Genomic DNA, 22,780 nt, shown 5'->3' with positions numbered 1-22,780 from the left:
TAAGAGGAGGTGAGGACCGAGGCGATTTGTCCGAAGTGGGTCTGTGTTACAATGACTGTAATACTGAATGGCACCAAAAGCTGAGCTAACAACATGTCATAAGGTATATACATTAAGTACCTATGTATTCGTATGTACTGACTAAAGGTCAAGCGGCGTTCTCGGTCCCGAAATCTGATATTTCATCGCCGAGCGCTAAGCAACGCTAACAACGAGAATTGCAATTTGCAGACTACAACCCGACAAACAGGTTATTCTATCCTATCAAATCTCCTATCAAAAAGTTTTTGACAGGTTGGTTTGCTAACTCATCCAGCTTTGTCGGTGATCGGTGTTTAGCATCTACGAGACTTACGAGGCTACCACCTATTTTGAAACTACACTGTCATGGCTCAATTGTCAGCTGAACCCTGTCGGCGGCATTGTCTACTGCCTACCGCCGTTGATTATGGAGGGGCCCGGGGTAGTAAGCCGATGAATGAATGGATTGGGTTCGAAGGATGCGAAACTTCTTTTTTTTTTTTTCTCAAATCGGTTTCCTCATCCACCACATGACATCCTAACATCCTGACATATTGTCAAAGGAAGTTCTATTACTGCCCCCCAGACTTATTGTACATTCCCTATACTCCCCTCCCCCAAACCCCCAGAATAACCTGATTAACTTGAAGAATAACCCCAGAAATATCTATCTTGAATCGTCTTTAAATCCTCATGGTCTATCTTCGTCTACCTGCGCAAACAATAGCCACTGTATCCGTAACATACCTGTAATAGTTGCACTCTGGGATTCAAATGGACAGTGAATCTTTAAATCCCCCTTTTCTACGAGTTTAAACAAGTTCAAACAAGCTCAAGGACTGTTCTGGTCTTTATATTCCAATTGTCTGCACCTTTATCTGCACAATTCCATACACAATTCGATACCCTCCTAGTTCCGCCTCTTACATAGTAAGGTCACAATTAAAGTCCTACTGTAACGAAAATACGCACACATCTTTCCCCTTTGATTTGACCTGCATATCTATCCCCCCTCCTTTTTTCTCATCGAGAAGCCTAGATGGGGTTGAATGGTGTGGTCTGGTCTGCCCATCCTCTATCATCTCTAACCCCCCGTCTCATCTGTTAATTTCCAGAAGCGACACAGCAGCTAAAGACCCTGCACGAGCCCGCTCGCGACATCTCCCAGTCGTCCCTTTTTCTTTATTGCCCGTGCTCCCTCTCGGTCCCGAAATTCCCGCATCAACACCATCGTTCTCGCGCCTGCTTGCCAATCAATGCTCGCGCCCGGTCTTGAGGCTTTTCGTCCCATGTGGAACAGAGTCACTTTTTGGTTACCTAGTCGAGTCCTAGTTGAGCTTTGTTAATCGTTAGCTCGTCGGCAATTGTCTGCACGCTTATTGCTCGCGGTGTAAGAACCCGTCGTCCTCGGGACCGACTGAAAAAAAAAACCCCGTTCACCATGCCCCCGACCCCAGAGTCCCAGCTTGGTGATGGCTCGGCGAGCAATGAGCCCACGCCGCCTGCGGGCTCCTCGGTTAACTATACGCCCCCAAATCAAGACGCTTCTATGATAAAAGTTACCAGAGGGCATAGCTGTGTGTTATGCCAGCAGCGTAAGGTACGTTGCGACAAGAGCAAACCCTGCTCTAATTGCCTAAAGGCAAATGTCGAATGCCGCGTTGTGCCACCTCAACCACCTAGGCGCCGCAAGAAGCGCGTCCCAGAGCGAGACTTGGTTGAGCGTCTGCGGAAATATGAAGCGCTCCTGGCCCAGAACGGTATCGAATTTGATTCGCTAGGCCCGGACGTCAAGATTGTGGACCCCGGCTCCGTTGAAGACGGTGACGAGCTGGAGTCCGAGTTCATAAGGCAGAGGAGTAAGGAGTCTCCAGCCGGTGTGGACCCTGACTTGATCTCATCACCCGGCGAGACCGCCCATGTTCCCAGGTAGGCCTAACCGCCCTCAGATCGGCGGGGAACGTTTCATCCGGTACCTTGACTAACCATTTATCGCACTAGGACTTTCAAATGGTTTCCTTTCCAGAGGGAGGCTAGTAGTTTTCTCTTCCCTATTTCGTCACCCTATACTAACATCGATCTAGTTCCGAGCAACGGATGAAGCACTTAGAGACTCATCCGATGAAGAGGACGTTGGGTCATCCATCAATCAAGCATACGACAAGATGTTTGATAGCCCTGATGGCTTCCCCTTTGTAGTCGGCGGTCAGTTCGAAAGCGTCACCTCGCAGCATCCATCCGCCATCCAAATATTCCAGTTATGGCAGATCTACCTAAATAATGTTAACCCTCTCCTCAAGCTTACCCATACACCAACATTGCAAGTGCGGATTATCGAAGCCGGAGCAAGCCTCGACAAGGTGTCCAGGTCCCTCGAAGCGTTAATGTTTTCAATCTACCTAATGGCTATCACAAGTATAGATGAAGAAGAATGTCAAGCCACGTTTAACGAATCGAGAATCAACCTGCTGGCCAAGTATTATTATGCTACACAGCAAGCCCTTTTAAACGCAGGCTTTATGCGCAACCCGGATCTGACCTTGCTGCAAGCTTACCTTTTATATCTTGTAAGATTAAAATCGCCTCGTCCATTTGAGGTCCTAGGTCTGACGTATATCAGATTGGTATCCGACAATATTCGGACCCCCGGTCATTGTTTTGCTTAACTGGAATTGGTGTACGCCTTGCCCAGAGGATGGGTTTGCATCGTGACGGTGCTCAATTTAATCTATCTCCATTCGAGGTGGAAGAGAGGAGACGACTATGGTGGAACCTCGCCGGATTTGACCGACGAATAGGAGAACTATGTGGTTCCATCATCACTGCCATATCCAATGGGGGTAACTGCAAATTACCGCTCAACATCGACGACGCCAACTTACATTTACACGCGAAAGACCCTCCTCCACCCTATACCGGCGCGACTGAGATGATTTTCTCTCTCGCACGCCTCGAGTTTGCCAAGGCGCCAGGAAACGATAAGATGAGAGGGCAATCTTCAGAAACGAATCCCCAAGCGGTTGCAAGCGTTGCTGACCACCGGTTGTCGAGCTATCTCGAACGGTTTTCTTCCCATATGGAGGATACCTACCTGAAATACTGCGACCCTAAAGTCCCACTTCATTACATGACGCTTCTCATGACGCGAGCGAATATCTGTAAGCTAAAGATAGTGTCCGGCTTCTTCCGTGTTGCACTTACGGCACCTGCTCCCTTACCGACGGCCGAGAGGGAAGAACTCTTCATCGAGGCGATTAAGATGGTCGAGTATGATACCATGATGCAAGCAAGAGAAAGTGTACGGGGCTTCCTCTGGTACACTAATATGCATTTCCCATTCCCGGCTTATATATGCTTGCTTACCGAGCTCCGCCATCGTACGACGGGTGACTTATGCGAGCGTGCGTGGGAAACCATCTGCGAGCACGCTGACCGGAGGAAGATGACATCTCACATGCGTAGTCCTATGCATCTATCCTTCAGCCCTCTCTTTGTAAAGGCGTGGGACGCGCGCGAGGCCGCAGAAGCCGCTCTCGGACGTACCCTAGCACCGCCTCGCCTCATCACCCACATGAGACAAATCGTGGCTCGACTACCAAAGACGATTAAAAGGAAGTCACCGGTACCGACGCCTTCGCCCAAGATCCCTGTCATAAGCGGTGCTTACGTTGCAACGGCGCCGACGCCACCAGAGCAACCGAACGTACCAGGTACTATACCCATATACCCGGAAACCGACATATTCGGCGGTGGCATGCCACAGATGGACATGAACCGGCAATTCGCGAACGCATTCCCGGACGTAAACTTCGGCGGCGAGATGGACTGGAACTACTTGATGCAGGAATACGGCGGATTCATCGCCCACGCACCCCAGATGACGGCCTACGCGAATCAGACGCCAATGCAAGATCCTAATCACCCCCCAACTTCTGCGTGGCAGTGAATGCGTGGCAGCGAATTGTATGTATGCATATCTGCACATTTTTGTACTGGCTAGGTATATATGGATCTGGACATATAATGGATGAACGAGATACGGGTTTAAACGGAATAAGGCACATATCTAGGTTAGGTACTCAACTATCTCAGCATGTATATATAGGTTTGTATATGGAAGGTCGGGACTATACAGATATATTGGTAAAGGATGATGTATTATATATAAGGTTATTGTGTGGATGCAAATAAGAGCAAACATGGTGAGAGATTATGTAAGGAATGAAGATAGGATGTTCCTACGTCGTCACAATATTTAAAGGGGTAGGATAGGTAATAACTAGTGTTTGTATAGGAGAGCCTACTTACGCCTTCTGTTTGTATGCAGTGAAGCATACTTAAACGACAAGTATCCGTTAGGCAAATAACCTAGTTTAAATATTGTGAGTTATATGATAGGTATACGAGCCGTAAATGTGGCTTGGTTGACCAGGTAGTTGACCTTCATGGACGAAGGGGGAGGCCTGGTTTCTATGCATATTCTTACTAAGGTACGGTGCGCGCCCCTTTTCCATAAGTAGTCCCACGGCCTGTTTAAGGTGTTTTATCATGTATGCCGACCTTTTCTAACCCTCTATTTTCTATTAGTTGTTAATTCTCATCTAATAGTTGATGAGTATGTCATCCTTTTTTATTCCCCCTACCGATTTAAGAAGATTTACTATAAGAAAATGGCGTCTTGCCCTGAAGATATACCTAGAAAAAGCACAGGGTGCAGAGACCGGTAATTTGAAGTGTTGTTGGTACAACCTCTAGCCCTCTAGATTAAATCTCTGGTTGGAGGTTGGTTATTTATTATTGCTCTGGGGCCAGTTACGCATTTCGATAGATATTAGACATATCGCCGCCCTAACCGACAGCCCAAGGACGTATCCGCGGCTCTTCACGGTCTAAACAAAGTCCTTTATCACAAGCTCTGCTATCTCTGCTATCTTTGTTTCAGACGTACCTAATAAAAAGACATCTTAGATCGCGATTGTCTCATCTAGCGCTTAGCAATGCTCCCTTTTGCTTTTCTGTGGCGGATGGCGGATGACGGATAGGTATCACCAGTTGACATCTCTGATTGGAACCAGGAAGCCACTCCTGCGAACCTAGGGTTAAGTTGAGGTTACGCTACATATTATATTTAATGTATGTGTCGGTTGCACGCCATAACAGGCCGGCGGGTGACCTTCTTTGTGGCGAGAACGACGCCGCAATTGCTAACAAGCATATATGTCTTATATGTAGGTAATATACTTGATGTCATAGATCTGGCTATGATAACGTGGGATCTTGGTGTTACTTAATTAGGTAGCTATGCGTTTATATAAAGGGTTCTCTCTACTATATATATACTATATATACTATAGATCTAACTTACAACCTCAATCAACACACTGCTACTCGCACTTAGATCTACTATCGCCATGTTGATTCTGTCTCTTCGCAACATGAGCCCTATGGAATGGCTCATAGCGGCTTTTGTGATTAGTCTTCTCGTAGTACGTGCTTGGCTCTCAAAGAAATAACCCAGACTGAACGAATACATACAGTACCTAGCAAATGTCGTATATAACCTATTCTTTCACCCCCTGGCCAATATCCCCGGTCCGTTTCTTGCCAGAGCAAGTCAAATACCTTCGTGGTACCACGCAAACCGAGGTGACCGGCATGTCTGGCTATGGCAACAGTTTCAGATATATGGCGACAAGATACGCCCGGAGCCAAACGCAGTCCTGTTCAACAACCCTGCAGCTTACGCGGATATATATGGCCTGAAATCAAATGTACGACGAAGCGAGTTCTACAAAGATGCCCAAGTCGATGGCTCCGAAGCTACAACGATTGCTACGCTTGACGTCGCCGAACATGCGCGGAAACGAAAGCTCCTTAGCCTCGCTTTCACGGAGAATTCGGTGCGCGCCGCGTCAAGTTTCGTTATCCAGCATTTGGACCGTTGGAACCAACTTCTTATTGAGGACGACGATTCCAGTTGGTCGCCTGCGGTTGACATTTCGGAGAAGATAGACGGTCTAGTCTTCGATATCATGGGGGATCTCAGTTTTGGGAAGTCTTTCAATGTTAAGGAACCTGGCGCCAACCCCCTGAAAACCGTGCCCCACAGCATTTCTGATTATGTGAAATTGAGTAATTCGGTAAAGTTCATCACATTGCCCTTCTATAATTAAGCCCGTGCTAATGGTTGGGTACTTGCAGATTGGCCGCTCTCCTTTTCGTAATTACATTCTTTGGCTAAAGCGTGGGGGCTTGGACAAGCTTTTCGCCTTGTTGACACCACCACCTATCCGACAATATAAACAGTTTATTCATGATAGTGTCACTAAGAGGATTGCCTTGCATCAGGAACAGGCTGAGAAACCGGAAGCCGAGCGGCGCCAGGATATGTTCTATTTTCTGTGCGAAGCCCGTGACACCGACACTGGCCTTCCAGCGTATAACGAGGCCCAGCTCCGAGCGGAGGCCAACCTATTAATTATTGCCGGGTCTGATACTACATCTGTCAGCCTCTCTGGCATATTATTTTACATAACAGGCGACAGCCATCGCTACCAGAAGCTTGTTCAGGAAATTCGTACGGAGTTCAAATCCACTGACGATATTGTGTACGGACCCAAGCTTTCCTCTTTAGTATACTTACGGGCGTGCATTGAAGAGGGAATGCGTCTTGCTCCGGCGCTCCCTAGCGATCTTCCCCGAGAAGTGCTTTCAGGAGGGATCGAGATCCAAGGAGAGTATTTTCCACCAGGAATCAATGTTGGTACGACCAACTGGGCACTATCCCGTAATCAGGAGGTTTACGGCGACCCTGAAGTGTTTCGTCCTGAGCGCTGGATTGTAGACGAGGCTACGGGTGTAACGGAGAAGGACGTGAATAGGGCGCGGTCTGGTAGTCACCCTTTTGCCGGAGGACCTGGTAGGTGTCTTGGACAAAACTTCGCAATGATGGAAATGATGATTGTAATCGCTCGGACTCTTCACCGGTTTGATGTCAGGAGGGAACCAGGCTCTACGTTGGGGTCGGGGAGACCCGAATATGGATGGGGCGCACGCGATAGCAAGCAATTCCAGCTGTCTGACGCGTATGTTTCAATGCGACGTGGCCCAATGTTACAGTTCAGAAAGAGGCAGCAGTCAGATTAACCCTAGGGTGAATGGTCAAGTAACTCGAATTCATAGCAATAGTATACTCGAGTTGAGGGTATTAGGTCGAGGTTAGGATAGGAGCACTCGTACTATTCACGATGCTCTTTTTGGATATGTCATACAAACAAAACAGACTATCTAGGCGGACAAGGAATAATCCAACATCATTCCGAGAAACACTTATTACTTTGGTATTCTTTAACGTTATCATAAAACATAAGCCGTATCTTATTCCCCTCTCAATGAGTACCTGTTGCCTCTCAAATGTACCCGGGTACAAATAGAGAAAACCATTATATTGAAAATGAAGAAGTTTTCATGCTATTCCTCCACTTATAAAATTCATAAGGACCGTGCATAAGTTGTACGGGCTTGCTTTATTATGGTAGAAGAGTCGTGGACAGCTTCTCATACTATTCTACTAATAAACTTCCCAGTATCCTTGCAGCAATCCATATTCCAATGAGTGAAAACAACACTCCCATCTCCCCCATTCACATCCTTATTCCCATCCCCCTTTCCCTTGCCTTTCAGCTCATGCTGCTCCTGCTCCTGCTCTTTCTCCTGCTTCTTTTTGCCTGAGGATAGTCTCTTGTAGAGATCATCTCACTTGGTTGCTGCGCAAGGCTTATTATTGGTAGTAGTTAAACAAGGGCCCCATCACCTTGGGTGTTGAACTGAGCTTATCTTGGTAGTTATCGTCATCCAACATTGTTTTTGTGACACCTTTGGCCTTTCTGTAGCGACTTTTCTTGCAATAGTGCTTCGTAATCTTAATGCCTAGGTACCTAGGTAGCTGATTTATTCTGCTCTGTTTCTGCAGGGTTGGCCTAGTTTAAATAGGCCATGCGGTTAGTGGCGTCAAAATTACAATGATCATTGCCTTGCAAGGTTGATGATGTACTCACTACATGTAGAAAATCTCTTCCCTGTTACAACCCGGAGCGGCAGATGTGATATTTGCCGGGCCTTGTAGTCCACTACCAGGCAGTCAAGTGCACATATCCTCTGGCTGTGTAAAGTCAGCACCCATTAAGCGGGAAAGTAGGGGAGGCAGAAGCGTAATAACAAGGGGAATGTTTTCAGGGGGGATTCTTACCTTAAGATGCATGGGGCATCGTAATATCTCGTCTTGATTTCCATCAAGTCAACCACACTCAAGGATCAACAGGTCATATCGACTAACAGACACTGCAATCACATCAATCAAGCATGCAGACCTCTGACTCAATCCCCACCGATTCTACTACCCTAAGAGTTTTCCTCCGTACATTAAATCACGTTGCTATGCAATATGCAGTGTCAGGGACACGCTTGACTGACAAGCAAGAGGCGAAGTCGCAGCACAGAAGAGCCATTAGCAGTCACGCAGACGCTGGTGTTCTGTATAATGCTAGCTTGTGACAGGTACTTCCTCCTATGGTAGTAGAGCGGTCTGGGAAAAGAGATCAACGGAATGCTGTTGTTGAGTGATACAGTGGCTGTAGTCTCAATAACAAGTGATGCTAGGAGTCAGTGGGATGATGACGACTTAAGGAGAAGATGTTAGGTGAGTGTGATGATCAGAATTGAAGGTCAGGAAGGAAATTACCAGTATTGTTCGAGACTGTTGTTGTTGTTCCAATTTTTTTGTTGACTTGTTCTGTTGCCATGGTATTGTTGCTAGACAACCATATTGATGTTTTAGGGTTACCAAGGGCATTGAATGTTGGTAATAATATTTGTTTACGCGCTTCCGAGAAGACGCGAAGACTGCATCATGAAAATGCCTTATTCCAAGTGACTCGTATAACTTGAAGTTAACAAGTAGTAATTAATAGGAGAAGGAAGTATAGTTAAGTTGTCTCAAGTGTTGAGTGTTGGGGTAGTCAAGGTTAACCTTCAAGGATGAGATAGTGATGAAGGACAAGAAACAAGAACAAGAAAAGATGTATTACAATATGTATTGTAATACATGTTTGTGGTGACTAATAGTCATGAAGAATAGTTAAGGGTTAAGCTTTGATGTTACCTATGAAGTAGGATGATGAAGGTGGTTGTTGTTGTTGTGTTAGGTAATGGGAAAGTGAGAGGTAAGTTTCCAGTTTGGGGCCGAGGTGGCCATGTTTATATAGGAATTCTGGAGGGCGGTAATGAGAAGTCCGGCAGAATCAATCTGGCAGAATCAGCCAGGTGAAATCAGTAAAATCAGGAAGGAGCAGTAAGATCAGGCAAGATCAGCCAGGCAACGAGCAATAATTTTGGTTTCTGGGGAAGGTGCCCCTTACTTATCAGTAGGTTCTTTCCTCGTCTCCTGGGGAACTTGAGCAACTACGAGGCAACTGCGATATGTAGGGCAGGTACGCCCTCTATGTACCTATGCAAATACTGCCCATGCACATAAGTACGTACACACTTTATGTACGCACCTACCTCATGCTGATTTAAATTTCAACACATCAGTGCTCTTGCCAGGTGGGATTCAGGTATAGTTACATATGTTGGCAGGTGATCCACGTCACCTGGTAACGGAACTGATTAGGGCCTGTAAGGCTACAAGACTTGAGAATCAACAATGCACCTTCCAATACTCGAGCAGTCTACAACATAGAATAGAGTAGGTACATGGTACATAACCCAAGAGCTGCACACATTTTTCTATGCGTACCTAGGTACCTACCTACATGAAGTACCCAAGGCATAAAGGCTTTTCATATCTGAATACCCTAAGACAATAGGGATTCCTTGCTGACATTATAAACATACTAGGTGCCTGATACATGTAGTTAAATACGTATAAATTGCCCGCCGTCAGTTTGAAAGCTACTGTATCCATGGCAAATCGTTGAGGCATATATTATAAAAACTTCATGTTTACTACTCTATTAACTTACATGGTATTATGTTCTATCTTTAAACGAATTATGTGTAACATATTCCTACATAATATCCTTAGCAAGTGAAGCTAAATTATGTACAAACAAGAGCTACATGTTAGGCATGTATATCGGGTAGTTGCCTTGCACCAAAAACCTATGATTTAAGCGTAACCCCAAGGTTTTATCCGTACTTTCCTCTCAGATCCGGTCAACCTCTTGCACAGCTCATAGACAAGCATGACGGCAAGTTCATTATATCCGAATTGGTGTAGTGGCTAACATTCGGGATTCTCGTTCCTGAGCCCGGGGTTCGATTCCCCGATTCGGAATTCTTTTTTGAACTTCTCTGATCTGTATATTGTAGTGTTTTCTTTTTTTTTAACTATGTATGTCTTTATAATACATACCCTTTCTACTTTACTTGGGTACAACTATACCTTCTCCGAAATGCAGTCTTCTTACATCTTTCTGCTTTATTTGTCTAAAGTTTTCATCGTTAATATACTTACCGTTTAAGGTCCAGTAACTTCTATTACATTATCACAGACATATACCTTGACCTATGCTTTAAATAGTCTAACTAGCAAATTGGTGTGAATAGAGGTTTATGGCAATATATGGCTGATCTTGATTTCTAAAATACGTTATACAGCAAGTTAAAGTACAAGTTTAATACCTGTGACGTTCGTATATCTCAATTCCTCAGGAACATAAGCTACGAAACAATTATCAAGACGTGAAAACGTAGTTCCATTTATTGGCTAGAATAGCTGCAACTAATGCAGCTAACTTGTCGATGTTTTATGGACTGTAAAGAGGTACCTAATGTATATAAGCCACAAGGGTAGGCGTAGGTATTATCAGCCGCTAGAGGACATGGAGAGGTGCATGGGGACGTCGGACACGTATATCCGGGGCAATGTAATGAATTAATATTATCCGCTCAAACGCCGAGCTGAAAAATAATAAAGCCTTTAACCACAACTGATTATAGTGTGGCGGGTACATACATACCTAGATAGCATAACAGATTTACAAATTTCATATATGTCGATAAGCTCCGAGCAGAGCGGGTTGACGAAGTCTTCTCCAGTCATATTATATATATTAAGCTGGTAGAGAGAAACCCGCCTGAAGTTCGCTGCTGTTTACTAACTAAGAAAGAATAAAGTATATATAGGTATCTCGTTATATCTGGGTACCTTAGGTAGGTATCGAATCATGTATAATACGGAGAAACATAACAGTTAAACGCACCAATCTGGTTTAACTAACCCTTGCACATGATTCCTTTGGTGGCGTCCCGTTCCTTTGATATGAGATCCATTATGTACTCGCTTGATAAGGTACCTACGTCTAGACCTGTCATATAATTCATTATCGCTGACAGGTAGCCTTACGGGGCGTGGAGAGATACTCCGTCTCCGAGAGCTGAGGGATCGCATGCATTTACTATTACATGATTGGTTTAGCTATTCTTGGGATCCTCGTACATAAAAACGGTCTGTCTGCCACTTCAATTTGAGTCGAGATGGCATATTCTCTGTATTTACTAGAACAAGTTACCTATTATCGTAGAGATGAAAGAGACAATAGAGCCAAATATGTCGGAAACTAGATACAAGCCGAAAGTTCTTATCGTCGGCGCCGGTCTCGGTGGCCTGACCCTCGCCCAGATATTTCGGAAGAATGGAATACCATTTGAGATCTTCGAGCGGGACGAGCACGAAGTTGCTAGAATCCAGGGCTGGTCCCTGACAATGCACACGTTAGTATCAGCTTCCCAATTATCATAGCTACCTACATACATGTCTAAACCATTTATCAAATCGTACAGCATTCTAGACGATCTATCCAAGGCTTTCCCGGATGATATGCCAAACCTTAGGGACGCTGCTCATCATCTCAATCCCCTTAACTTAGAAACTCAAGTTGTTTTCTATTTCCACAATGATCGTCTTGGCACGGAAAACTCTCCTTCTACTCCTACCTTGCGCGTCAACCGTCTGCAATTCCGGCAGTGGCTAGCAACCGGTTTCAACGTCCAGTATGGCAGGGTTGCAAGAAAGATTGAAAGAGTAGGAGATAAAATGGTAGTCTCTTTTACTAACGGCACCACCGCTATGGGTGACATCCTGATCGGTGCCGACGGTGCAAACAGCATTGGTAAGCCCTTCTCCCCCCATTAATAATTCATAGCAATAATGCGTCTAACACGTGCGCAGTAAGAGAGCATGTACTAGGGAAGCCTAATAGCGAGGTGCTTAGGAACGTTCCGCTCAGCTCCATAACTGGAGAAACCACGCTGAGCGGTGAATTATTCGCGCGTCAGCTGGAGATCGCGCATAGCATGGCTATTATACCAGTGACCAGCGGGGACGGCTGGAACAACCTATTCATGGGTCTCACCAAGATATCGCCAGATGGCAAGTCGGGAGAATTCTTCTGGGTTATCGGATGGCACGATCCTCTCGCTGAGCAAACTGGTCGCGCGGCAGTCAACAGTCTTTCCAAGGCGGAACGTCTCGAAATCGCGAAGAAGATGACCGCGCACATGGATCCCAAATTCAGAAGCATCATCTATGAGACAGCCCCAGAAGGCATTCGGGAGATTGGATGGATCCCAACGGACTGCCATCTTGACGAGATACCGCTCGGAAGGGCGATTCTGCTCGGCGATGCTGTGCACTTGATGCTGCCATTCAAGGCTGAAGGAGGTATACATGCGATGCGTGATGCGCTCCTCCTGGGCAAGCTGATAACGGAGCTCGATTCGTCGGATGACGCCGCCCTCCACCGCCTACTCACTACATTCTACGGGGAAGTACTACCTCGGGGGGCTGAAGCTGTTGAACTCTCCAGATACTTCCAGCACAACTTCAGGAAGGACAAAACGGGTGTTAGAGCTTGGGGGCATCCGGTCAAGAGCCTGCCGGATGAGAGACTAGAAATTGGGCCTGAAGGGGTCCGTAGCGTGGCGAAAGGGATCTGCAAGCTAAGCTTAGTCCCAAGCATATAGGAGATATAACAATTTCTTCTCGTTATTGACAATATATATAGAATAGGTACCTGTGTTTTATTGAACGGTTGGATCTATTCATGTACATCTTTAAAGGTTGTCACTGTAGCTGCATTAACGAGACGCTTGATATAATGTTGCAACTCCTGCAACAGTACGTGTACGAATTATACTTCTATGCCACGGCCACCAAGAAGGAAAAAAGAACCCCCCTATGCTCCCCCGGCTTCGAGAGACTTTCTTTCTCCCAACTTCAACATAGCTCAAACAAAGAATAATCCTTTAAAGCTATTAATTCTTCATAGTTGTAGGGTTAGAGCATATAGGGGGCACGCTAAACCGGGTCATTCACCAATTATTGTCAAACCCCCCAACTACCTCTCAAAAGATAGGACCACCACAAAAAGGGGTTAAGGGGTTAAGGGGTAAAGGGGGAATCCTTCGGTTAAAGACCCCAGCTATCACCATAGACTCAACTTTACCAAAGTAGCACGATTCGGGGCTGCAAGATCAGACTGAGACTACCTACCTAGATATGATAAAATATTTCAACACTATCATACGGCTTTCAAACAGCTAGTTTTAGCAACTACCAAAAAAAAAACCATGTATATTCCCTGGGTATGTATGCATTTCTCCCCGCCAACAATAAAAGAAACCAGATCATTAGACATTATCCACGTCTATTCCAATATCATCGCGCGTCCGGGTATATCCCCCGCTCGTCCTCCGTCTTGGTATTCTCTATCGGAACGCCGCGTATCTCCTCGCTCGCCGCGTCGTCATTCGCCTCGCTCTTGCGGCCCTGCTCGAGCGCACGCTCCGCCTTGAGCTGCTTCTCGGTGTCGCCGTGTTTCTTGCCGCGCGCGCGGATCTTGTCGAACGCTTCGCGCGTTAGGTCCTGTCGGAACATGCGCTCCACCACGTCCTTCTTGCGCGTCCGTCGCCCCCCGATGCTGATTAGGATGCCAGCCGTGATGTTGACCGCGATGGAACAGCTTAGGATCGTCGCCGTCACCGCCATCGGCCGTACGTTATAGTCGATGCCCCATGTCGTTGCGCCCAGCGCGATCTGCAGGCATGAGTGTATATCGAGCAGCGTTACGATTGCTACCAGCCAGTTCAGGGGAAATGCGTAGTGCGTCTTGGTCTCGTGCGGCTTGTAGAACGTGTGCGATTTGGCAAACTTCGTCTGGTGGTATACGAGCCGCGCTTCCTGCTGCGGCGACAGGACTGATAACTCATCGCGCGCCGCCTCAAGATCCGAATTCGTCGGTAAGTCGTTCTTGTCGCGTAGGTTCCCCATGTGCTTTTTTCTGCGTAGCTTCCATGTTAGGCGATGGTAATGCGCTATGTAAGCCATGTGGTAGGTGTCGATAGCACGAAAAGGCGCCAAGCCGTCACCGACGAGGCCAAAAAGGGCGACCAGGACATAGTCGATGATGTTGATGGCGTAAACCTGCTCCTCTCCAACGTAGATCCAACCAATCAAGAACAGTACCCAAGCCAAGCCGAAAAGCGTGATAAGAGTCGCGTATAGCGTCACAAAAAAGCCAAGGGGCTTCCTGACGTACTGTCCAAAAGCTTTCATGCTTCGCTTAAACCGGGAACGTCGTGAATGCAACATATGGCGCACGTAGTCATTGAGCTCGTCCTTTTCCGCATCGGTCCACCCGTCCAAAAATACGCCATCGGGGAGAACGGCATGGTTAAAGTTGAATCTATCTTCCTCTTTATCCTTTTCCTCTCGAATAGTTCCATGTTCGGGTGCTATTGAAAGTTGATATGTTGGCCGCCGGTTGATAAATCTACCGAGAGATGGCACAAAAAGAGAGTTTTGTATGTTGGTCACGTTGTTGAACGTAGACACTTCGGGATCTGATCGAGTGGTCAGCTGTATGCGCGAACATTTTATGAGTGCTTTTATAAAGTACTTACCTATAACATCGAGTAGGTCGGCGATATTTTCATCGAGTTCGGTACGCCCGTTCGGCGTGTGGAAAAGGGCTGTACTAGTCGGTCTTGTATTCTCAGCAATTGAGGACATACGAGAGCCATTTGTTCCCCTACGAGGTCGTATCACTGCTAAACCTGGCCGCTGACGGCCTTGACCTATAGGATCAGAACTCGAACGACGGCGTCCATTATTTTGGTATTCGCGCTGCTGTTGCTGTTGCGACTGTAGAGTTGCCGTCTCTGTCGCTGATCGTTCCAAGTCGTGAAGCTCGACATGCGACTCATTAGACATTATAAGTTTTTGGAAACGATCATGACGCGTCCATCAAACTTTAGTACACGAAAATCAGATATTAAAAGGCGTTTAGCACGGGCTAGAAGACATTATATTGCCCGTAACCACGTTGCTAGAACAATGACATCATACATCGCTGGTCGGTTCCAGGGATTAAAACCTGGCTGTAACTCTATACACTACCTACATAGGTACATATCTATGCAGATATCTAGTGTGCATACCTCCTTTCTAGCATACTTATTCAAGTATAGCGGCATCAAGATATCTTCAACTTTCCGATTTGAACCTTATTCCTCAAAGTGAATTTCATACAACTATTGCGATCACTATTAATTGAGGAGTCTTTGGTTTCAGCTGATAATTCTATTTAACAATATCTCGAGAAGAATGAGAAGTACTAGGCAAATACTCTCTCAACATACGCCATAACCCCCCCCCCTGAAACCGGATTTCCCCTCGTGACGTTTCCTCGAACTTCACTGGTGCCCTGCGCCGATCTACGCCAACACCGAAGCCCAATGACGAGAATGATCGGATCGAACATGCTAAATCAAGCGGTCTAAAGCCTATCAAAGTGTTTATATGAGACATTCTCTAAAAAAGAATAATACTTAGAATACGTCCCGAAAGGAGATATATTCGAAGCGTTAGGTATACTGACCGGAAACACGATATTCACTTGGTATTTCCGATAAGCAACTCGTAACTATAGGTCGTCTATCGCATCCGCTCTTCTCGCCCATCGAGCCAGCTAGTGCAATTCACACATCGGATTGCCTAGATCGGTCAGACCCATAGGTCCCTAGTAGCTAGCTAGCTACCTTAGGGTCAAAATCACATACCTTGAAGCCAACATTCTTTCCGCAGTATCGACACTTGACGGTATGCTTGATGATAGGATCGTGCGACAGGCACTGGTACAAGCTTGCTAGGCCGTACAGGGCTAGGCCGACGCCTAGGAAATTGATCACCTTATTGAGAAATATACTAGTTGACGAAGTTAATTATCGGGAACCTGTTGTCAACAACGAAGGCGTTTGACTATCCGTACCCATAAGCTAGAATGACGGCCCCGTCGCTCTGCGCCTGATCTAGGGTGTTGTAGCCATCTTGGTCGTTGTAATTCGGCCCCGGTCTCAGCACGGCGAACTTCTCGCTCATGTTTCTTCGTAGCGGGAGGATGATGGAGAGTGGAGGGAGAAGTATATCGCTCACGAGCGAGGTAGTGACGGCTGTAAATGCCGTTGCTAGGCTGCAGAGACGAGAGTCAGTGGTCCGCAGCCCCAAGCTCTAGACGGGCTCACTGACATCAAACCGAATGCAATTTCAAGAATGTTGCCCGAGAAAGCAAAGTCGATGAACTCAGAAAAGACGCGCCGCGCTTTTTCCTCGCCTTCTCGGAGCAAGGTCCGCCGCTCCTCTTCCGGCTCAGGGCCCTCCTCGTTAAATTCCCACGGATGAGGCATTCTCAAAGGTGTTTAGGTGTAGTATATAAGGATTCGAGGTGGTAGGTTATATACATATATTAGGTACTCTCCGAAGGTTACCTTGAGACGGCAGCGAGTAACGAGGTTGGTCTTATAGGATTGAAAGTTTAGATTATGGTGGTACAGTGTTATTTCACTTGTATTGTTCCAAGCAAAACTAACATTACTCAGCTCGGGTGCACCTTCAGTCTTTCACGAACTGAGAACTCAGAACCCAATATTCAGAACCCAATAAAATGGAAGCTGAGAAGGATCCCTTGGGCCCTAGTGTAGCACAACGAGTTGGTGTTACAAGAGCTTTCCATTGGCGGCCGGTCTTTCACTTAGCTTGGGACGGCGTCACATGCACTCCATACCATTACATTATAGGCCTAAACTATTGCGGATAACTACAACAAGTGCATACTATCGATTATTCCTAACTGGATTTACTCAATTAATATTACCTACTATACGTTATAATTTAAAGACAATTTGATAGCTCTGATATCAATTGCAGTAGATGACAAAGTTCTAGCGGCCGCTTGGTTTTTCAATCTTACATCTCTTTCTATCATAAAGCTCCGCCTTTAGCATGTGTCGTGGTTTTGTGTTACCAGGATTTATTTTTAGAGTACCCCTCTGCGGTGTTACCAAGTTACCTCATACTAGAACAGTCAACTAGCGCTAGAGCTCAACGAAAACAACCGCCTCGATACCATCTAAATCTGAAACTAATTAACACGACTCACTACTCATCCTCGAGTCATCTACCGGACCTAGCCAACTAACTACCCGCTCTGACTACCCATTGTGGGTCATCGTCAACTCCACGTGCCGCCGAATCCATCGCCTAGTGCGGCCTTCTTCGGCGTTCAAATGATCGCCATGTGCAGTATAGCCGGGTTAAGCGCAACATCATATGAATACTTAGACCAGGTACAAACCATGGATACTAGGAGCTGTGGGCGGCACGTCGAAAAAGAGGATAGAGAAGGTGTTGGTTATTATTGGGATGCTTAGGCACTTAGTTCTTAAGACTATAGATGTAAGGGTTCCGTGGAAAAACTAACGGGTTATCAAGGGATGTATATTTTATTTATCTCGTTTAACCCAAAAATTAGAATAAGAGAAGATAAAAAAGAAGTTACGCTGTTAGACTTAAAAGTTTATATTGAATTACCTAATCTAACAAGGAGGTAATGGTATAATAGTGGTACCTTGTGGTACCTAGTGGTGGCTTATTACCCCAATACCCCACTATATTTCACATGTCTTGAGCGCCTAATTGAACTTACAAGGCCTCTGAAGTTGGTTGCCTTTACCTCGGTGAGCTTCCCGATACAGAAACGATGATTGGGTCACTTCTTATTCGAGGGAATACGATCCCGTCAGCAATACAATATAATGCAATACAAATATACAGTGTAGCTAAACACATTCCTACCAATGAATAGCTGTATCGTATATACGACCCTGCTTACATAGCTCCCAGCTGCCTCGCAACTAGGTACAAAAACTATCTTCAAAACTTCATCTCATTCCAACTTAGAGCTTAGATTTATCTTAAGTACCAAACCATTCAACGACATATGATAGACATAGACGGGTACTACATTCTTCACTTCCGTTAATCTACACTAAGGTTATCTTATAAATCCCAATTGCCCTCTCCCTACCAACCAGCTGCCCAAAATGGGAGATATCAATATTGTCGAAGGCACATTTGAAGTTGACGGCGTGAACCTGCACACCAAGTCCTGGCTCGTATGTACACTCTCTTATACATAGGTACCTACCTACCTACCTAAACCAACCGAAAACTAACCCTCCCCAGCCCTCCGGCCCGCCCAAAGCAAAACTCGTCGCCGTCCACGGGTTCAGCGACCACATCGACCGGTACTACGAGCTGTTCCCGTCCCTAGCGCGCCGCGGCATCGCCGTCCTAGGCTTCGACCAGCGCGGCTGGGGGAAAAGCGTGCGCCGCCCCGCAGACCGCGGGCGCACCGGTCCCACGGCCACCGTACTAGCAGATCTCGCAGCCTTCATCCGCGAGAAAGCTTTAAGTCCCTCCTCGTCCTCCTCCCATTCCTCCCCTGCAGACGCCGTCCCAGTGTTCGTCCTAGGCCACTCCATGGGCGGCGGTGAGGTCCTAGCCTTGGCCAGCACCCCCGCGTTCGACGACGTCGTTTCCCGCATCCGCGGCTGGATCCTGGAGGCGCCGTTCTTGGGGTTCGCACCTGCTGTCCAGCCTAACCGGCTGACTATCGTGTCTGGACGTCTGGCTGCGCGCGTGGTGCCGAATTTCACGCTGGTGCGGCCGGTGCCGCCGGAGCATTTGTGTCGGGACCCGGCGGTGCAGGAGAGTCTGGCGGCGGACCCGCTGCTGCACTACACGGGCACGCTGGAGGGACTGTCGGGCATGATTGATCGCGCGGAGGCGCTAGCGTCGGGGAGACTGAAGCTGCGGCCGCGCGTGCGCGCTGTGTTCCTCGCGCACGGCACCGCGGACATGGTGACGAGTTACGATCGCGTGCGGGAATGGTGGGAGCGCCAGGGGAAGAAGGTGGAGGATGGGAAGTTTAAGCCGTATGAGGGTTGGGCGCACCAGTTACACGCTGACCCTGGGAAGGAGGAGTTCTATCAAGATGTGGGGGATTGGATACTGGAGAGGGCTGGTAGTGACGATGGGAGAAGCAGACCCGAGTCTAAGTTGTGATGGGCTAAGAAAAGGGGGAAGGGGAAAGGTGACGATGGTAGAGGATAGTTTATGGGGGTTGGTTACGAAGCTGAATGCGGACCGCCGTGACATTCTACCATATTGCATGGCTGAGGATGAGTATGTATACCTACCTAATGTATGTGAAGCAAGACGATTACCTAACTATTTGAGAAATAGATATGAGAAATGGGCGTACAGGCGCACTGGATCCTCTCGTTTCTATAAGATGTATAATATTCATCTAGGTAGGTATGCAAAACTGCGCGTTATAGGTAAATCTATTAATACTTCTTGACCGTACCGTTGAGCTTATTCAGTACCTAATAACACATCAAACATTATAGAGGTAGTCTACAGTTCATGTAAATATATATCTACCCCAGGCACCTCCATAGCAACGCAGTCTCTAGGCAGCCAGATACATAATTACATGTACCCAAGGTAAACAAACTTATAAGGCGCATTAACAGCCCCTCCATCACTCCTGACCTGAAGATGCATTAGCCAAAGAGGCCGTGGTCTAGTTGTTTGAAGGTACGACGGCGTAGATAAAATCCCTTCGCGGGGTTTTTCGAAGGTATTCACAGGTTCGAGCCAGCGGCAGGGCGGCAAGATTGGTCTGCTTGTTCTGGTCAAGTGTGCGCAGCTCGAACCTGGGGCCTGCTTTTTTACACTTTTCCCCCTTCTCTTTTTTCTTTTTTTCTTTTTTCTGGTGTTGTTATAATTCCGTTACGTTCTTATGCAATCCTACCAAGCTCCAAATAGGGGAAGTCCTTTTAGATAATGGAGTAGCTATTGCAAATATTTATCGCCCTCGTGAGCAATAAGGCTTAAACCCCCATCCCTTTGGCTTAACGAACTCGGTTCATAGCAATAACCCAAGGCGCAGCATAATTTTCAGGGTCCCGTATTGTATTAATAACCTACCTATTCAATCTCGTAGATGGGCCGTGAAGAAAATGAAGACTGTTAGTGTAATTATCGCGTACACCTTTCCTCCGGCGGACGCCATTCCAGCCCAAGCCTCTCAAAAACCCGCTTCTCCGCCGTAAGCATATCCGGGGCTGGACCGTTAGAGTCACTCTCGAGATCTACCCAACTTCCGTCCGTCCGACTCCGCACGCCGCTACTATCAAACTTGAGAGTCTTCACATGCTTGCAATATCTCCGCAGATCCCGCTGGAATGTCGTACCTCCCGTCCAACCAATTACGGCACAGCCGGCCGTCTTCCATGGACTGACAATTATGTCAACTCTCCGGTGGGGGTTCGGGTTCTTGGATGATGCGGTCTTGTCCCAGTACGGATCCTGCCACACCACTAGGGCTTTATCCAGAGTGTCGAATCCGGCGCCTGCCGGACGGTCCTGTCCCTTCCATGACACTGGAGTCTGCCCACGCTCGCTATTCTTGGTACTCATAATGAGCGTGTGGGTTATATGCTTCTCCTTCTCAAGACTATTGACAATAGCCGCGACAAAGTTAAAGGTGGCGACCGCGTCGGGGTGGCTGAGGATAACATCAACATCGCCGCTTTCCCTTTTACCCCTTCTGTAGCCTCCGACGATAACCATCTCGAAACCCTTGCGAATCTTATTAGCGTGGTTCAGTATAACCTGTCCGATTTCCTCAACTTCACGACGAGGTAATTTCTCCTGTAGTTCGTCGTAGTACTTGATACCGATCTGTTGAACTCGACTTAGACTATCCCACCCGTATTCAACTATATCGTCGAGATCTCGCCATCCTTTCTTATAGAACTCGCGAGCAGTAGTATCTGCGACGCCCCATATGTTGTAGAATAATTTTAGTGCAGACATTTTCGGGTCCTTCTTTGCCTCTTCGACCTCTTCTAGATAGCCATTCGCTTTCCATTGTTGATAGAGCGTAGCAATTTTATTGCCACAGCCAGGTAGTCTAGCCACTTCTGGAATTGGAATCAGATAAATTCATGCTACACTAAGGACTCTTTGAGCACTTACCAGCTGGGTGCGAAATGAGATAGGGGTAAGCTGACAAGGAGGCAATACTTGTAGAGTAGGCTCTGATGCCTATCTTGTCACCTTCGAGGGTTCTAAGCGTCCGGATCTTTTCTAGCTCGTCGATAAAAGAGTCGTTAGGGGGGCTTGCAGGTGTGGGACGCTGGCAAGAGTACGTTGTGTGTAAGTAATCCGGAATCGGCGGCATGTGTGAGCGACGCTCATGTTCCGACGTCGACTCGTGGACCAACTCAGGGCTCTTTGCATGAGCAGATGTTCTAAAATGCTGCGAGGCAGACGCATATGTATGCGAAAAGCCTCCTCTTGCTGCAGAGTTGTCGTCCCCACCTTCTTGCCGAGCGCGTCTAAGGATATCATCAGGGTTCGGCGGAGGTTTGTTGGATATCTTTTGTAATCTGCGACCTTGATATATCAAATACTTATCTATTGGAAGGATATGGTCCTGAGCCAAGCAGTCCATGAACCAAGACAGTTTCACAACTCTGACGATAGAGTTGTCATCTTCGTCTGTGGTATTTCCTGACCCCTGGTCTTCCCAACTAACCCTGCTAAAAGTACTTGCGCCATCATCAAGGCTCTCTCCTTCGGATCCAATCGTCTGTCTATAATCACGCGTGGTTTTAGGAGAGACTGAGCTGGAGAGTTTTCTCCGCTTTGGTGGCGGATATGGGTTATCCGTCTGCGTCTCCGGAATAAAGAGAGGAATCGAGGATAAATTGATATCTTCAGTTAGAATGCTTCTGCGCCTTAGTTCGAACTTTGCCCTTTCCTTATTAGATATCTTGCCTAGGATGATATTAGACTCATCGATGTCATGGGTCAAAGTAGGTATTTTACTCTCTAGTTCGAGCAACTCGTCGGGCTTGATATGAGTAGGCAATAGATAGATAGACGGGAAGTTGAGAGGCATTTTATTTACCTACGTCTTGTTTTCAATGTTCTTATAATGACCCTTGGCGTAGGAGCCTTCTGATGATAAAAAAGTCGTTTATACATGTCTTGGCTACGTGTCTTATTTAATGTAGTCTCTGTGGCGATATTGGCGAGATGTCATTGTAGAGTGTCAACCTTATCCTCATTAACCTTTTGCCTTGAGAGATTGTTTGCAGAACTCCCAGGGAAATTCAGAGAAGTAATCTAGAGTGGGTTGTACTCGAGGAGACGTCATCATGTGTTATTCAGTTTGCAATTCTTATAAATAGGTACCTACACGGTAAAAGTCTCCTACGAATTACATGTAGATTGCTGCTACTCGTGCCATCCCATTTACAAATAGGTGTACATTTAGTATTG

The 22,780-nt window shown here is 46.8% G+C and overlaps 7 protein-coding genes and 1 non-coding gene across 8 annotated transcripts; 5 read left to right on the top strand and 3 right to left on the bottom strand.

The window, feature by feature from the left end:
• Nucleotides 1-1,462: 1,462 nt before the first annotated feature.
• F4817DRAFT_355845 (fungal-specific transcription factor domain-containing protein) lies at nucleotides 1,463-3,967 on the top strand (the record flags this gene model as incomplete). Its single annotated transcript, XM_049305709.1, has 4 exons — nucleotides 1,463-1,950; nucleotides 2,023-2,057; nucleotides 2,113-2,588; nucleotides 2,642-3,967. 4 exons carry the CDS (start codon nucleotides 1,463-1,465, stop codon nucleotides 3,965-3,967), a joined length of 2,325 nt encoding a protein of 774 aa, XP_049163616.1.
• A 1,414-nt stretch (nucleotides 3,968-5,381) lies between these two features.
• F4817DRAFT_323939 (cytochrome P450) lies at nucleotides 5,382-7,348 on the top strand. The gene is made up of 3 exons (XM_049301570.1): nucleotides 5,382-5,507; nucleotides 5,559-6,161; nucleotides 6,223-7,348. Exons 1-3 carry the CDS (start codon nucleotides 5,433-5,435, stop codon nucleotides 7,165-7,167), a joined length of 1,623 nt encoding a protein of 540 aa, XP_049163615.1. The 5' UTR covers nucleotides 5,382-5,432; the 3' UTR covers nucleotides 7,168-7,348.
• Nucleotides 7,349-10,285: 2,937 nt separating this feature from the next.
• Nucleotides 10,286-10,357, top strand: F4817DRAFT_t7. Its single transcript has one exon. It is a non-coding gene; the product is annotated as a tRNA-Glu (tRNA).
• A 1,124-nt stretch (nucleotides 10,358-11,481) lies between these two features.
• Nucleotides 11,482-13,136, top strand: F4817DRAFT_84113 (putative monooxygenase). Its single transcript, XM_049307951.1, has 3 exons — nucleotides 11,482-11,796; nucleotides 11,866-12,194; nucleotides 12,254-13,136. The coding sequence occupies exons 1-3, from the start codon at nucleotides 11,609-11,611 to the stop codon at nucleotides 13,045-13,047; spliced, it is 1,311 nt and encodes a 436-aa protein (XP_049163614.1). The 5' UTR covers nucleotides 11,482-11,608; the 3' UTR covers nucleotides 13,048-13,136.
• A 605-nt stretch (nucleotides 13,137-13,741) lies between these two features.
• Nucleotides 13,742-15,295, bottom strand: F4817DRAFT_355841 (uncharacterized protein; the record flags this gene model as incomplete). The annotated part of the gene is made up of 2 exons (XM_049305708.1): nucleotides 13,742-14,925; nucleotides 14,986-15,295. The coding sequence occupies 2 exons, from the start codon at nucleotides 15,293-15,295 to the stop codon at nucleotides 13,742-13,744; spliced, it is 1,494 nt and encodes a 497-aa protein (XP_049163613.1).
• A 712-nt stretch (nucleotides 15,296-16,007) lies between these two features.
• Nucleotides 16,008-16,767, bottom strand: F4817DRAFT_311487 (gated mechanosensitive channel; the record flags this gene model as incomplete). The annotated part of the gene is made up of 4 exons (XM_049300003.1): nucleotides 16,008-16,052; nucleotides 16,144-16,288; nucleotides 16,353-16,553; nucleotides 16,610-16,767. 4 exons carry the CDS (start codon nucleotides 16,765-16,767, stop codon nucleotides 16,008-16,010), a joined length of 549 nt encoding a protein of 182 aa, XP_049163612.1.
• A 1,695-nt stretch (nucleotides 16,768-18,462) lies between these two features.
• F4817DRAFT_311486 (alpha/beta-hydrolase) lies at nucleotides 18,463-19,486 on the top strand (the record flags this gene model as incomplete). The annotated part of the gene is made up of 2 exons (XM_049300002.1): nucleotides 18,463-18,534; nucleotides 18,605-19,486. 2 exons carry the CDS (start codon nucleotides 18,463-18,465, stop codon nucleotides 19,484-19,486), a joined length of 954 nt encoding a protein of 317 aa, XP_049163611.1.
• A 490-nt stretch (nucleotides 19,487-19,976) lies between these two features.
• Nucleotides 19,977-22,749, bottom strand: F4817DRAFT_84041 (Nucleotidyltransferase). The gene is made up of 4 exons (XM_049307950.1): nucleotides 22,698-22,749; nucleotides 22,325-22,639; nucleotides 21,470-22,273; nucleotides 19,977-21,411 (listed from the first exon to the last, which is right to left on the bottom strand). Exons 2-4 carry the CDS (start codon nucleotides 22,395-22,397, stop codon nucleotides 20,468-20,470), a joined length of 1,821 nt encoding a protein of 606 aa, XP_049163610.1. The 5' UTR covers nucleotides 22,398-22,639; nucleotides 22,698-22,749; the 3' UTR covers nucleotides 19,977-20,467.
• Between the last annotated feature and the right edge of the window lie 31 nt (nucleotides 22,750-22,780).

The sequence above is a fragment of the Daldinia loculata genome (assembly GCF_022478755.1).
Source record: "Daldinia loculata strain CBS 113971 unplaced genomic scaffold F4817scaffold_2, whole genome shotgun sequence".
Taxonomy (NCBI): domain Eukaryota; kingdom Fungi; phylum Ascomycota; class Sordariomycetes; order Xylariales; family Hypoxylaceae; genus Daldinia; species Daldinia loculata.
The sequence above is the reverse complement of the archived record's forward strand: the minus strand, read 5'-3'. Positions and strand labels throughout refer to the sequence as shown.